The following is a 16,926-nucleotide window of genomic DNA, read 5'->3' as shown; positions in this document are numbered from 1 at the left end:
TACTCTGAAAGGATTTCTTGTTACTATTATAATGGCTTTTAACTCTGCTGAGGTTTATTTAACTAAATGGGAAGAGAGAAATTTATCTGTCTAATCCCTCTTGAATGTTTACATTGTGATGCCAAACTAAACGTTATTTAAAGTGGTAATTCTCTCTCTGTGCAATAGTCAATATGTGGTTCCCAGACTCACTTGAAACATATTAACATAAGCGATGGTGCTGTCATATAACGTGAAAAGCTAAGTTGCTTATCAGTATATTTTGATAAGCTACTTAAATTTTACAGTAGCATTTGCTGGCTTCAAACAAATGTTAATGATGGAGTGCTGTTCACTTTATCTGTCACGTATATTGCTTCTCACTTCATTTATTACTACAAGCTGTACAGTTAGTAACCATAGGGGCCCTGATTTCTTTACAGTTGGCAGGATGTAGTCATATTGTGTAAAGGCTTTAAATCTTGTCCAACTATATCAAAAATATACTTTGCTTCACAAGGCATCTGTGATTAACAGAGAAATCACTTTATGCTTCGTACTCCTAGCTTGCCTGTTCACTATAGCTTAGGGGAAATTCCTTGCAGAGATTTAAAAAATAAATACACTCAAAGACCCTTGCCATGCAAGTATGGTGTAAAATCTGAGTAAAGTTTCCTACAGCACAGACTAGTATCTTAGCTGTCCGTCCTTGTTTATGTGCAGTGGAAACGTCCCTAGAAGGCACAGCAGTACTAAATAGACATACAGTGTGAAAAAGCAGATACATAATTTTCAGCATGTTCACGCCTTTCAAAGTTGACTCTTTGTTACTGATTATTGTAAAGAACTGATATGGTATAAATGAGACAAATTTGCATTCAGGGTAAGAAGTATACTTGGTCTAACTACAGCTTGAATAAATGGAATTTTATAGATGCTGGGTAAGAGAGTAAACCCATCATTCTGGTGATTCATTTTAAAAAGAAATATTTTTTTAAAGAATATGCAAATAATTTTATGATAATAAAAAAAACAAGGTCAGGATCCAATTACAGAACAGCCACCCTTTTCTACCCTTTTTAGGGCCCCAACAGCTGCACTGAAGGTCACTAATTAAGTGTGCACTATGGGAAAACTTTGTGTCCAACAATATGTGCATTTGTAAACAATTCCAGAATGTTATCAATGGCTGCATAAACAGTTATGACTTCTGTATGAGCATCCCTTTGTTGCATGTACAGTGAAATGAGTTTGGAAATGGTGGCCTTTGTTCTTATGAATTTCCAACCGTGACTTCTTGGATTCTTAGACCTACTTTCACCCATTGCTACCTTTTATGGTGGTGCCATGCTGTGGCCAGAAGCTCCAGGAGTGATTATTGGAAGCTGTGCAATCAAAGGAAGAGGATCAGTGGCCAATACATGCTGCAGTGCCATGGCCTGCCCTCCTGGCCACACCCACTACAGGAGAGAGAACTAGCACACCTTCCTGCCAGCCATTTATCAGTGTGTCAGCTCAGATGGGGTGGCTTTTGTTAAGGATGCATCAACTGTGTATAGCAAAACTTGCCAATCTAGAATTACATAATGATAGTTTCAAATAACTTACAGTTGTGCTTTTTCCTTTGTTTTTTAGTTATCTCCCATGGTTTGAAGTCTTTTATAAGCTGCTCAACATCTTGGCAGATTATACAGCAAAAGGACAGGTACTTTTCTGAACTCTCTCATTTTCCAAACATTACACGTACTAGATAGGGTGAAAACTAACCATATAGGTAATACTCTCATAAGAGAATACCCAGTTGAATTGTCAATCTGTACCATACAGTCCTATAGAATGGGGTTTATGATCTATTTAGCTACTCTCATGAAAGGGGCTTTGAGAAATGCAAACACATTTTAGGTTAAGTTTGGTATCCAAGAAAGAGTCATTGGCGAGAGCCAGGTATAGTTTAGTTAGGCAAGTACCATGAAAGTTCCTCCAGCATTCTGTTAATGTACCTTAATCATGGCCATAGCATCCCTGTAGTTCTGGTACTGGGCCTCCTGGAAGACAAACTAGCTGTGCTTCTTTGAGTATTGGACCAATGTCTTCTCTATACCCACTTACGTGGTGACCCGATACAGATTTGAAACCAGGTCTGCTGAGGCAAAAGGCCTTTTTCCTGTTGCTCATCCTATCTATCTTACCAGTGCTGAAGACATAGATTTTTACACTTAAAATTGAGGTGGTGGTGTGAAATTCAAGCATGCTTTTTGATATTTCATTCAAAATATGAACTGAAAATATTAAGGGTCAGTTCTAGGACTATAAATGAAAGTTGGTGGTGCATGGAGATTATGCATACTGTAGAAAACTTGAGACGTTGTATGTATCACGTATGTTTCAGATATGATAGGCTATTGCAGTACAGTTATAATCTGACTGGTTGTTGTATGTTACTGCCTTGATTCCCTTACCATTTCTCCAATAATAGTCGTATTTTGCATTTTATCACACTTGTACAAATTAGAAGACAAAGGAGCGCTTGCCTTTTTATAATGAATGTCTTCATCTGAAAGCAAATAGTTTCTGTTATGAAATAGTTGCTATGGAAGCTGGCCCTCCCTGAGATGAGATCATAGTCATGCATAGGATGGTGCCCGAATAGATTTCTTGAAAGATTTAAAAACATAGAAACCTACATGTGGGAAGATGTATTTTGTTTTTAAAAGCAGCATTTTATATTGCCAGGATATTTGCATAGAAAATGGTGTCATTTCCTTTGAGTCTGCAGTATAAATCCTTTTGGCATCTGTTCCTTATGTTTGCAAATGACCTAGCCTCAGAGCACCCATATTCTTACTTCTCAGTGCCTGGCATGAGATGACAATTCATTGCTTAGTGTTTCCTTTATTAAGCAGGTACCTTTTTATTTCAGGACAGTCAGAGGAATGAACTCCTAGAAACACTTCATAAACTTCCCATCCCTGACCCAGGAACACCTGTTAATCTCAGTGTGGTAAGTGAGGGAAAATAGCAGCAAACTAAGGAGACATATTTTCATTATGTAACATTGTAAGAGAAAAACATCAAAACAGCTCTTTCTTCTTTTTGAATCTTGTAGCAGATGATATTGTTTTCCCTCAGGGACAGGGAGCTGTGCACGCCCGCTTTCCTGTTAAAGCCCTGAAGAGCCTCTCCATTTCCCTACTGTTAACCTTGAAAAAAGTCCCCATCCTTTGATCTGCAGAGGACAGGGTGGGATTCTGTATGGACACTTGTGAGCATTGCTCCTAATCAGCTAGAGGGATCACTGCTGAGCAACACAACACTCCTCTCATTGGGGTTCATGATCCTCCCTCTGCAGCACTTCCAGCCCCTGTTGGTCTGCATTAGGAACTAGACTGGGAAGAAAACTCTTTAGAGTCCCCTACCTGGCAGAGCAACACTCTGAGCACTAACACTTTGGTGCATGTGATTTCGGGGTGTGTGTGTCGTCCCCCTCCCCCCCCCCCACACACAGTAGTTATTCCTCCCCACACTTGCATTGAGGTTGTTATATTCTGTGACAGTCTTAGTGAAAAACTAGTGGAAGAACTTACGTTTGGATGGGTTGGTGGGGCTTTAAGGGAAAGATTTCTCTTTGTTTTCTTCCAGTTGATGTTTGCGAATCAACTTAGTGTTCTGGGCAACAATTGCTAAATCTGAAAGAGCCAGAGAAAAATACTCAACAACACATGTTGCTTTGTGTGCTGCTTAGTCTTTTAGAATTCACATTTAGAGCTGCTGATGTACAGCTACAGCTCTGCTTTTCTGTCTGGCTCTTTCATTTCCCTTTTCCCCTCCTTTTAAAACTGCTGGCTACAAACAGCTTACTCTCATCACTCCACCCTGTAATGTCAGTCGACAGGTAGCAGTTGTTTGGCCTAGCTAGGTCACCAGCTGGCAGTGGAGATGACCCAGTCCTATCAAGGAAAGCTATTGTATGGACAGCATGTCCGCCTGACCTGGAGGACAAGCTGTCTCAGACAGAATGATCTGTTGGGATATTTCAGTTTTCATACCAGTGGTTCCAAGGAATGCTGTTGGTCTCCCCTTGTCTCAAACATTTCATGAGCATTGGAGCAGGAAAAAATATCAAAGGACAGCTTAGAGACTACTTTTTGTTTTGGGCCATTTAAGCGTTTTAGTTTAGCTGTTTACAAGTTGATGGATCTGTAAGAGTTTGTGGAGTTTTTTCCTATTCATTGTGTAATCTCAATATTCCATTTCCTCTTTGTTCCTTTTCAATTCAAATTAAACTAGTGACACATTGGGAAGCTAAAGTCTGCATTGCATACCTGTTTTATCTGTAGTCAGTGTAGGTGTTTTAACTGCAAGATACTTCAGCCCATAAATTGTTCATGAAGTATGGAATGTATGATAAACACTATGTACAATAGAACTGTGTGACCTGTGGAAACATTACAAGAGCACAACAGTCCCCAAAAAACTTAAACACAAAATAAAGTGCCAGTCTTATAACAAATTATAAAATTCAAAATAATATAAAATATACATAATATTAACTTACAAACAAAAATACTGAGTGTCTCTACTCACTGTCACCTCCCAAAATAAGAACTGCAGAAATGTCTAGCATTATCAAAATAGCTAATAATAAAACAAAAATAGTTTCGTGGAATGTAAAGCAAGTAAATCGCTCCATTAAGCAATTCATAAATTGCAGTGGTGTGAAGCATCATAAAACTAGAAAACCAACATAAAAACTAGACAGTTTTTCAAATAGCTACAAATAAAAAGGTGTACACAAAATAGCTTTCCAGTTAAATTACTCAAACAGCATTACTTTCTTTAACACACCAAGGGTTAACTAAACTGACCATAAAACAGGATAGCAAATTGTGCGTTTTAGTATTTGAAAGCCTGAATGTAAAATATGTGGGCCTTGATCCTGCAAAGGCTTATACATGTACTTAATTTTGCACATCATGAGTAGTCCAGTTGAAGTTAAAGTATGCACATGGCTTAGCAGTACTGGGGCCTTGAACATTAATGTAAAATTCTCCCAGAGGGAATCCGTCTGATTCCTCCAGCCAGTGCCTTTCTCCTAGAACTGGAAACCCCACTATCATGTGTGTTAATTATTCTAAATCCAGGCACACTACGCAAATAGAACCACAGTTGACAAAGTTGATTAAATATCCAACAAATAGTCATATAAATATGATAAACATGGAAATCTTCTTCTAATGAATCAGTGTACTAGATACATTTAAAAAATAGTGTTAGAGGTATGCCAATCATAAAGAAACCTGCATGTATTTGGAAACCTTTATCAGATTAAATATAAGACCAATCTAGGCACCAGCAGAAGCATAACTACTTTATGAAGGTGTGCTCAAAAAAAATATTTCAGAATGTTCTTCTTAACTTGTAAACTCTGCATTGAATCTCATACTTATTGGTGACATGGCCCTCTGTATATGGCAACATTAGCAATTGCTGTAAATTTTTTTTACTTATTCCGGCCTCCTCTTACTTCTGTGGGAAACATTTTGGTTAAAGAGAATGGATTCCCGTTTGTTGCCATCCTCCAAACCGTAGTCGAACCATTTATTGCACCTGAAAGAGATAATTTGTTCAGCTTTGTTTCTTTGTGCTGCACAATCATTTAATCATTGAACACGTTTAAAAAAAAAATTAAAAGTCCCGTTGATGTTTGTTTGCAGTGGCCAAGTTCTGTAGTTAGATAATACTGTTGATTAATTTTATTGCTCATAGTCTGTACAATCAGTTATTGTATCAGTCACATACAATCACTGAAACTTGATGCATCTTTAAAGTGAGGGCTTTTCTCTATTGTATGTTTACAAATGTGGGAATGGCATTATATGTTTATAATGAGTTCTTCTCCTATAAGTAATCCTTTTAGCACGGCAACTCTCTCTAGCTCTGTATTTATTTTTGGGCTAGATTTTGATATAACCAATGAATGGATGTTTATCTGCTCATTATGCATGTCTTAACTATGACCAGCTGGACTTGAAGCAACAGCATCTGCTATGGACGAAATTTGCCATATGCAAACTTGGTAGTTTGCCTGTCTGGTGTGGTAGAGCAGGGCATCTAAAGGGGGTACTTGGCAGGTTGGAGCATTTTTGGTGCAGATTTTTGACACCATCTACTATGAACATTCCAAACCATATAGCAATGCAAATGTGCATTGTGCAGGACTGCTCCATGTTACTATTAGCCATGGGATTCAAAAGACAATAAGTGGCAGAATAGTTAATAAATGATATATCTTAAGTTAGAAGAAAATCCTATTCCCAAAAGTTCTGTTTGCTTTCTTAAATGGTGGTGCTTTTTTAATTTCACAGTATGTATTTCCCTAGAGGAACTCTCATTTATTCTGCCAGGTGATATAATTTTGCAGAGCTTCAGTCATTCTCTAGCAGTCATCAGGAACACTCTTAAGGTACCACTGGAGAATCCTATCATATATAAAAGGAGATATGTCAAGGAGATCAAGAGCAACCATTGTTAACTGCATCAGAACTCTCTGTATTTCCTACAGCGATCGGGGAGGGTAATTATGAGAGTTCTCTAGTTTAAGACAAAGGATAAATTACCAGTCAGTTTCATTCTCTGAAAGTAGGAGCCTTTTTAGATACAGCTCCATCTCTTTTATTGCCTAAGCAGTGAAACAGGTTAATATTGTACTACCTTAGGCCGAAAAGGAGCTGGCTGTTCTGTACTCAGACATGGATCTTGCCGCGGGCTGAGGAAAGATGGTCTGAATTACAGAAAGCTTTGGAGCTCTTCTGACATAGGGTCATAAACAGTGTGAGGCTATGTGTATTAATACATCTGAAGTACACGAATTACATGCAATTTATCCTTTTAAAGATACTGGATACTTTGTGACTCAACATTCGTTATCGTATTTTTTTAACCTTGAGAAAAAAATCTAAATTTTGAAATCAATGCCAAAATGATCTCATTGGTAATTGATAGAAAAAGTTGTTATATATCAGTTTCCTTTTGCAGTTATGGGCTAGACACATTCCTGATTCCAAGCAATATTTTGTATTTCTTTTACCTATGCAAAAATAATTGTTTGTTTTTTTTCCTTTCCAGCATTCTTACTTTAGTGTGCCTGACATCACAGAGCTTCCCAGTATCCCTGAAAATGTGAGTAGCATAGAGGATTATACATTTTATGGCTTGTTTTCCTTTTAATTTCAAGAACAGCAAGACAAAAAACTACCCTAGTAGTTCCCGTTACATGATATTTTGTGAACTCGTACTAGATATTGAAACTCTTCCACTGTTTATTGTCTCAAACATTAAATATTACTGTACCAAATTGTGTTACAGGATGTCTGCTGCTAAATTGCTTCGGCAGGATTAACTAGTGACACAATAAATTAGCTTTTTCCATAATTACTGTAAATTAACCCCATAAAACTTCTCTCCAGTATTCTCTCTAGAGCAAATGATTTACAGTGTCAGATGATCAGATTAAATTGTCTATTTAATTAAGAAAAAATATCAAGTGAGTGGGAAGTTGTGACAGAATGATGGTTTCTTGATGTAAATGCCAAATCAAGATGTTTCTTTTCAGAGATGCAGACATAAATAGTGAGTGTTCCCTAAAAAATAAAGATATTTAAAAATAAAATGGCTCATCAGGAAAATGGCTTATTCTGCAATAGGTGTCTTAGTGGCTGTTTCTAGCTGTACCACTATTGATAAAGCTTGCTGCTTTCTGATTGGTTTGCAAGGCAAATTTAGTTTAAATGAATGAAAATATCTTTGATAAAAAGTTTTAATTTAAGAGAAACACTTAGTTTCAGCCCACCCAAAACTGACTGACTAAAACCAATATTTTTGCTTATGACTATCAATTAAGGAGGCTCAGCCATCTTAGTTGCATTTGCCAATGTCAGATACTATAATAATCTAATTAAAACATAATTGTTATCGAGTACAGATCTGTGAAGTATTTTTCAAAGTAACGCCATGGCAGACCATTCTGGGTAGAGGAGGTATAGCTGTGTGTGTAGCTGTGCATATTCATGCATGAGTGAAGCAGATGAGAAGTTTTATCTGTTTCACTTTTACCTAAACAGGCAAAATAGAAAGGATGTTGTTAAAAATTTCTAAAGATGTTTATTTTTAAAGAAAATTTACAATTTCACCCATGAGCCAATAATAAAATAGCCCTGGCTTTTGTCACTTCCAACTCACTTGCCCCTCAGATTAAAGTTTTGTGCTCCCTCTGCTGGTTTCCAACTACAGTTAATATACCTGATTTCCATAGTTGTGCTGCTGCCATCAGTGATGCTTCAGACTCAGTAAGCAGAAAATAAGTATAACTTCAGTAATTGACTGACAGTGCATTTCTGTGGGATGGAGTTTGTTTTAAAATTAACCTTATCAGAAAGATTGAAAAATACACTGTATTGAAGGTTTCAGAGTAGCAGCCGTGTTAGTCTGTACCTGCAAAAAGAACAGGAGTACTTGTGGCACCTTATTTGTTAGTCTCTAAGGTACCACAAGTACTCCTGTTCTTTTCACTGTATTGAAGCTGTTCTTAATGTTTTCTGAAGTTTTTTATAATGCTATTTACTGTTTTGAGTCGAGGTTAATGATGAATTTAAATATCTCTAGATGAAAATCATAATATTTAAAATTCCAAAATTGCTAGGGCTTCAGAAGAGGTGAAGTGCAGTTGTTTTGTATAAAACCTCCTTGGACTTTTCAAGATAGGTATTTTCTCCCACATTTTTTATCCTGCCCCACCCGTATGTTCTTAGTGTCTTCACAATTTGGTGTCTGAATTCTGGCTAAGGGCTGCAGCAATGAATCCCAGTTTTCTGGACTTCTCTGCAGCTTAGTGGCTACATTGGCAGGAGGCTTTAAGGCTAGCATTCTCTTTTGTGAAGACTGTATGCTTCCTCTCTCCCATACCTACACAGTGGCAAGCAAGAGATCAAGAGTTTGGTCTAGTATCCAGATGCAGATTATTAAAGATGATGGCCTTATAGACAAATTGGGATGGAGGAGCATGGTAGGGACCTGTTAAGCAGACCATGAGACTGTCTTCAATGATCACATAAGGGACAGTAAAGATCAGCTGCGTACCACTTAGATTTCTAATGAAGGTTGAGCAGAACTTTACACTGTTTTGGGGTTTTTTGGAGTGGTTTCTTCAGAGAAAATACACTTCAGCCCAATGAGTACAGTGCCTCTACAAGTTTCACCATACCTCAGATGTGTCATCAGAGGAGAGCTCTGCAAGTTTCAAACACAGAGAGGATCTAGCTAACATTTGCTGGCCTTGACTACCCTTTAGACCGCCTCATTGTGGGCCTTTTCCAAATCTGCCTGCCTGACATCTCAAAGTCTTGCTGCTAGATAAAAGCCAAAACCTTCTGAGGTCAAATGCTACGCCAAAAATAAATAATTAAATAATCAATTTGTGTTATAAAAATAAAGAATCCAGCCAGATCTTTTAATTATTTATTAGGGTGTTGCTTGGTGAGTTTGTGCAGCAGATGTGTTTGACCTTTGTTTTTCCCATTGGAAATACACATAGTTACTGGCTTTTCTGTAGGTCTTTACATTGCCATTAAATTTAATACACATGCTTTTTTTTTTTTTTTTTTTAGTGGCATTGGTTTTCACAGAACTTTAATACATTAGAAGTAATACAGGACTCATGTCCTGAAGCTAAACCGTCTGGTTTGAATGTGTATGATATCTTTTCCCAAGTGGTGGTGGTGATGATGTTTTAATGATAATTTGTCTTTTTTCATCTGATGAGCTCAAAGATTTTACAATGAGGCCACCCAAGGAGGTTGGGAAGTGTTATTCCCATTTTACAAATGGGTATGTTGAGTCACAAAGAGATTGAGTTGGGAGTGATCAAATAATGAATTGCCAGCAGAGATTAAAATAGGATACAGGATATACCACACAGTACTGATTTCAGAATGTCTAGTTTTATTTACCCTCAGCTTGTTACATCTGCAAGTGGTGTTGGCTTGAGTTCTAAGGCATGAGCCAACTTCCCAAAACGTCTGTACAGGAGACATGATGAATGCATATGAATCAAGGCTGTTATAAAAGAAAAGGCCTTGGACCAGAAGGACTTGGTAACACTTTGAAAGCTTAATATTCAGTCTGCAGGAGAGGGGATTGCCTTGTGATGCTAAAAAACATTCCCTTTGGATCACTGAGTGGTGTTCATAGGCCTCAAAGGGAATAATATGGTATTAGCAATGTGGGTATCAGTGTGGGCGATGGGAGGTTTTAATGGAGAGATCTTCAGGGTTCTGGTACGGAATGCAGAGGACACACATGGGAATAAAATTGAAACAATAAGTGATGCGATAAACTTAGTCCAATAAATTTTTATGCAGATTGATCAATCTACGTCTCAGTGTAAGAAAAGAATAAAAACAAATGTTGAAAATGAAATCCTTTGGTCTAAGGTTTGTTAAAGTCGATTCTCAGCTACTTCTCAGGTTTCTACTTAAACAGAATCAGTGCTTTTCTTTGCTAATGAATATCATTGTGTAATTGCTCACTAGGGTTTTATCTGTCTGTCAAGGTAACTTTCAGGTAGGATTGTGGTTTATATAGACAATAATATAAAGGCATTAAATGAACATAAATCTTTATAGATTTTAAACAATTGACCTGCATTTTTAATAATGCCACATATCATGGCAGTAATTACATTTTTAAGCCTCCTATTAACAAATGTTTAGTAGTGCTAGATTTTCAAGTTGTGTGTAATGATTAATGGAGAATCACATAGAACTCCATTTGGAACATTAACAAACATGTCGTAATTATCTGGCTTTGTGTCAGACCAGAATGGTTAATGATCCACAAAAGCATTTACTATGGACAGTTACATATAACAACTGAGATTTCACTATTTCAAAAGATTTCTTAGGTTATATGAAAGATTTATAAATGCATTGTGACTTTCAGAAATAAACAAATTGGGTTCATTGCAGGAAATACATTACCAAGTAGTGCTAGACACACAGTATCCATTGTATTTCAGATTTGTCAGGTAATTTAGCTGTTTCAGAAATGATGGAAGTTTCTGTCTGATAGTGCTGAGATATATATTCTTTTCGTTTTACATCACAACCTCAAACTGCATGATATCTCACTTATTAAAATGTATGTATCTAATTTAAGTTCTTGAGTTCCATGACTTTTTTTCAAACTGGTAATTCTACATTCCTGTATTTAGACCATTTGTAACAGAATACTCACCACTTTCTTCTGTCCTGCCCTCCAAAAGCTACGTCCTGGCATTATAAAATATATTATGGATTACATAATATGATAAGCAGCTGATAGATCTTTGAAGAACAACTTTAAATGTGTAAAATTTGGAAGAAAATGTGCCTTTAAATAAAACTGGCCAAAAGGGAAATTTACAAAAGACTATTAAACAAAGTTTAGACCTAGAGATGAGTGACTAGCTATGACAGTTTGAGATAATTTGTTTTTCAGTGATGCATATACATTTTTAATGGCAGTCTGGCATACATAGAAGTTATGGCGTACTTGCTATTAAAAGTGAGGGTTTTTACCCAGGAAAGCTTATGCCCAAATAAGCCTTTAAGGTGCCACTGGCCTCCCTCTTGTTTTTGTGGTTACTATTACATTTGTGACCCCAGTTGTTGTTCCATTGAACAGAAAGGGGTACACTCTATTATAATCCCATTGAGAAGTTCTCTTTGGGATGATGCTGAAGGAAGAGGAAGCAGGAGTGAAATCTTTTGGCCTGAATAAAATCAACAAAAAGTGCACATACCTATTAACAATAAAAAAAAGAGTAGTTGTTGAATGAATTTAGGGTGAGACTGTGAAAGTATCATGAGGGAGTTATCAGGCTTCCAAATCTCATTGATTTTTAATGGAACCTGGGTACCTGATTCACTTAAATCCTTTGAGAAATCTCAGCTTTAATGTCCAAGGAGAGTTTTTTAAATGGTGAGTAATCAAATATATAACAACTGTACTGAGTAAATTGGGAGTCCCTGTTTCCTACCATTTTCAGCTTAGCTACTTGAGAAGTGTAGCCACCTAATTTGAACATATCACAATTTTCTTTTTAAAGATGACTTCTTTTTTATAAGTAAATGTGCGAATCACTGCACATGCATTGCCCAGCCTCAGTACCGTTCTGTGGATCCTTCATGTTCTATAGGTGTCCTCTCCATTTTCAGAAATTTGCAGATCTTTATAGAGGAAAAATAAAACCATATAAAACGCTCCACATGTAGATATATAAATGTCTCAAGAAGCCACTGTCATGCTTAGGCAAACTTTAAAAAACCTTAACAGCTTTTCCCCATTAAATTTGTCAAGTTCTCTTCCTGTATTTCCTTTTGCTGATAGATTTTTGTTAATCTTTTAATCTTGCACCTTCTGTGTAGTTGATTCAGTTCAGGCAGAATTCAGGGATTCTATACTCCTTTTGCTGTACCCCGACTCTGCTAACATCCATGGAAGTTGCATTTTCCTTGAGGGAATAACAGGACCCCATATATTTGTAACATTTTGATTCATACCACTTGGAAAAAATTGTGTCGTCACGCGCTATGTTTTGGCATCACAGAGATGTGGGTATGTGGGGAAAGCAGAACTTTAAAGGAGACAGCTTCTGTTTAGACACAAATATCTTGCTAATCAGCACAGATGGGATGAGAAATACAGAAAAAGTACATGACAGTTTAATGGGGTTTTGGCAAAATGTGTTGTTTTTTAAAAATATACCTGTATGTGGCCATAGGTTTTCCATAACAAGGGGTCTAATGAGATCTGAATGATGTCTTTATACTTTTTTGTTCCTTACTAACAAAAGTGAGTTTATTTTTTAATATTTTATTTTAAAAAAATCACCACAAAAATCCTCCAAAAATCAGGCGTAATTTTTGTCTCTAGCTCTTTCTTTGTATTTGGATGGCAAGCTGTGGAACATATTTTTGCACAGTATGAAGCTTCTTGGCAGACTCCTCAGGCCAAGTATTGTTGGTTTTAGAGTTATCTTTGGATCTGTCAAAAGTGCTAATGGGCTTTCTGAGCTTCTTTAAGCTTCTACATCCTATTTGCTTTCTGCTTTTTGTGTTCTGCTTTATTCTATGATGATTAAGATCCCACTTAAATAAATGATTTGTCTTAATTTTGCTTTATCACGTGCTTTTTGAATAAATATGCATCCTTACCTTGCAGCAACCTATAGTACATCCACAAGCAGTTTATTTTGAGTCAAATCCATTAATTTGGTCTTTTCTGATATGTCCTGAATCAGATGAAGCTTCTTATTCTAAGACTTCTTTTAAATGCAGTTTGAATTGAGTTTAAACCTTCTCTGCTAATTAAAAGCCTGTTTCTGCTAGCCCTTGCTCAGACTGAGAAGCACCTTAGTTCATGAGTTAGTACTCCATTGATTTCAGTTGGGATGGCTTGTAGAGTAAGGTGTGAGTCAGAGTGAGTAATATTTTACTCACTGTCATTCATGAGCCATTTCACTACTCTAGTAAAACAGTAACGTTCTTCTCCCCACTGCAGTGTGTAGCAGGAACACTGGCAGAGCTGCCCAGATGGGAGTGCCTGCTGTAAGGGAGCATGGCCCTCTAGTATGGGGAGGAGAGGGAGTTGGGTATATAGCTGCATGATGTAGCTTGTTTCTTTCTCAGAGTTGTGTAAGTTAAAATTATTTTGCATGGCCACTCTTTAACCTGAGCAGCAGCATTGAGAAGAGCTGTGTTGGTGTTTCTGCAGAAAGGATTTACAAGATTCAGCTCTGTATCTGCCTGGATCGTGCCTTGGCTGCTAGTATCAGTAGCCCTGCCCCTAGCTGATCTGTTTTTATTTGAGTAGTGTCCTGATGGGTGCTCCACTTGTGCCCCATGTGCCTTTGAGAAAAAAATTTTGGTGGTAGTGCCCAGAAATGCACCCTACACACAGTGATGAGCTGCCAAAATCTTAACAACCGGTTCCCTATAAAAAGTTCTGATTTAAGGGGGGGAAAGCGGGGGAGGGCAGGGGGAGACATACTCGTGGGGCCGGGGACCCCTGCAGAGCCTGGGGCAAATTGCCCCAATTGCCCCCCCCGGCAGCCATAGAGCTTGCAGCTCCCTCCCCCCTTACCTTGCCTGCAGCTTAAAGCAGCAGGACGACTCCGGAGCTCAGCTGAGCTGCCCAGCTGATGCTGGCGGCTGGCCACACTGCAGCTGGGGGGGAAGCGGGGGAAGGGCAGGGGGAGCCTCAGCCTTCCCAGCTGGGAATCCTGGAAGCAACAGGATGATCCGGCCCGCGGACTGGAGTTCTTTGCCCATCCCCTGGCCCTTTAACAACCGGTTCTCCATGGAGGTCTAATTTTAGCAACCGGTTCTTGGGAACCTGTGGGAACCGGCTCCAGCTCACCACTGCCTACACATCCTCGTGTCCCATACTGAGGATATATGTGGTTGTGCAGGCGAATGGCCCTCAGTTTCTTCTCAACCACCTCAGCCTGAGATGGAGCGCTAGCGTGCCTGCTTCACTACACAAAGGTTATTCCTTAGTCTAATTTTTTTTCCTTTTCCTTATACTTAAATTAATTCTATACTTAGTTTTGATTGTAGCAGGGGTTTGTTTTTGTAATCCCTTCCCTCCTAGTGGTGCTCTTTTCTTTCATGATCCCCATTGTCCCAGGGTAGGCAAGGATCCCCGGTTTTCAAGCGTTTCCTCACTTGCCAGGAAGCTATCCCAGTCAGTGAGGGGCATTCCTGGTGTATCTGCTGCTAGGGAGAAACACACATTCCTCAAAAGTGTTCTGTCTGTTCAGCATTCAAAAGCAGAATTAGGAGATAAAACTTAGACTCTTATTGATAGAGCATTCTCTCTATCTGGCGTCACATTGGGGCCAGGAGATGCTGGCTGGACATTGGCCTTTGAGTGAGCATAATGCCCTGTTGACATCTGCATGGTCTCCCAAATCTGCTCAGGAGAGAACCTTGGAGGACTCATTCTCCTCTTAAAGAGCCCACTTCAAGAAAGCCTCAGTCTCCTCAAGGTAAGCCCACATTGGAGACCTTGTGTCTTGCGCTGGGTACTGCTGAGGCTCCAGGCCCTGTTAGTACGAACCTTGTACCTGGGGCTCTGAGCTCATCTTAGATGAAAGGCATCAAATGCCTTAGTACCAAGACCCTCCTCCATACCACAGGGGGAGGGCACTATAATGAAGGAGTCTCAGCACTCTACTTCTAAAAGGGCAGTACCTACAACTCCTTTGGTATCTTCCATATATAAGCTGGCCACCAACATGTTCTTGGAATGGGAGAGATGCCACGGTTCTCTTACCATCTTTGTTCCTTCCACGCCATCTTTGTTGGTACTGTATACTTCCATTAGACAAGACCAGAACAGTCTATATCCTTGGTACTGACTGTGGAACCTTGCCCTGTACCAGCTCAACCCCACATGGTGCCAAAGGAATTCAGATACTCCAGAGACTTTCTTTTTTCAGATGAGCCAGAGTCTCCCCTGCTAGTGGTTACTGTATATCGGTCAGTACTGAAAGTGACATGGTCACCAAGACTGAACTATTTCCTGGCACTGTTCAGTTCTCCAGCATCCTGAGATGGGCAGAGCTCCTCCTTTAGACAAGGAGGAGTTCTCTTCCAACTCCTAAATATCAGTGCAGGATTCCACTATTCACTGTGCTAAGTTACACCTTATGAAAAGGATCAAAAATGTTTTGACATGACAGAACAACATAGCCTGGATGTTCTACATCAGTAGATCCACCAGGATACCCTTTATACTGAAGAAATAAAGCTATTGAACTGATGTATAGCCAATCAGATCCTCACTTCAACAGCTTACGTTCCAGGCCTACAAAATGCCAGTTAACAATCTCAGCAGACACTTCTCCCTTGATTATGAAGGGATGTTGGACTCTGACTCTCACTCACATTTTTCTGTCTTGGGGATTTCCAGAAGTGGATCTTTTTGCCACTATTACCAGCAGGAAGTGCAAACAATTTTGCTTGAGAGAGGGTTTGGCCCTTACTGTCGGGGAGATACTTTCCTGATTTCATAGACAAGGAACCTTCTCTGTGCATTTCCATCTACTCTCCTAATATTGAAGGTGATAAACAATATCAAGCAGGACAAAGCCAAGATCATATTAATAGTTCCAGTGTGGCCCAGACAGGTCTGGTATCCTTACCTGATTTACCTTGCCATTTGTCTGGGAATGAGGTTTCTGTCCAATCCCAGTCTTCTCTCTCAAGATGCCGGTTGAACTGTCCATCCCATCCTGAGAATTGGGCTTGGTTACTCGATGTTTTTTGGGGATAGAGACTTCCTGTTCAGTAGGTGTTAGTATGAAAGCATCTACGTGTACTTATTACTTGCAGAAAAGAAAAAGGTTTCACCACTGGTGTGACCATCATCATCTTTCATCCATGCATTCTTCACTCTCAATGATCCTTGACTATCTGCTAGTATCAAAAAAGTCAGGATTATTGTAGAGTTCCATCAGGGTTCACTTAGTGACTATAACTAGAGCACTATCAAATTCACGGCCATGAAAAATGTGTCACAGACTGTGAAATCTGGTCTTTTGTGTGCTTTTACTCTATGCTATACAGATTTCATGAGGGAGACCAATGTTTCTCAAATTGGAGGTTCTGAGCCACAAATGAGTTGCAGAGTGGTCACAAGGTTATTTTAGGAGTCCTCCCTTACTTCTGCATTTCCTTCAGAGCTGGGTAGCCAAAGAGTGGTGGCTGCTGAAGGCAGCAGTGCAGAAGTAAGGGTAACAATACCATACAATGCCATCCTTCTGTGTTGCTGCTTGCGGCACCTCTGCCTTCAGAGCTGGACTCCCGGACGCCACTCTCTAGCTGTCCAGCTCTCAAAATATTGCCA

General features: G+C 38.9%; 1 protein-coding gene across 11 annotated transcripts in view; it reads left to right on the top strand.

Moving 5' to 3' along the window:
* DENND1A (DENN domain containing 1A) overlaps positions 1-16,926 on the top strand; it is a 365,450-nt gene that overhangs the window by 164,842 nt on the left and 183,682 nt on the right. For all 11 annotated transcript variants that reach the window (XM_032767499.2, XM_032767498.2, XM_032767497.2 and 8 more), the window contains 3 exons: positions 1,615-1,684; positions 2,900-2,980; positions 7,105-7,158. In XM_032767499.2, coding sequence (XP_032623390.1) covers positions 1,615-1,684; positions 2,900-2,980; positions 7,105-7,158 — 205 coding nt within the window. The remainder of the gene's footprint in view (positions 1-1,614; positions 1,685-2,899; positions 2,981-7,104; positions 7,159-16,926) is intronic.

The sequence above is a fragment of the Chelonoidis abingdonii genome, chromosome 24 (genome assembly GCF_003597395.2).
Source record: "Chelonoidis abingdonii isolate Lonesome George chromosome 24, CheloAbing_2.0, whole genome shotgun sequence".
Taxonomy (NCBI): Eukaryota; Metazoa; Chordata; order Testudines; family Testudinidae; genus Chelonoidis; species Chelonoidis abingdonii.
This window is presented reverse-complemented; position numbering and strand designations above follow the sequence as displayed.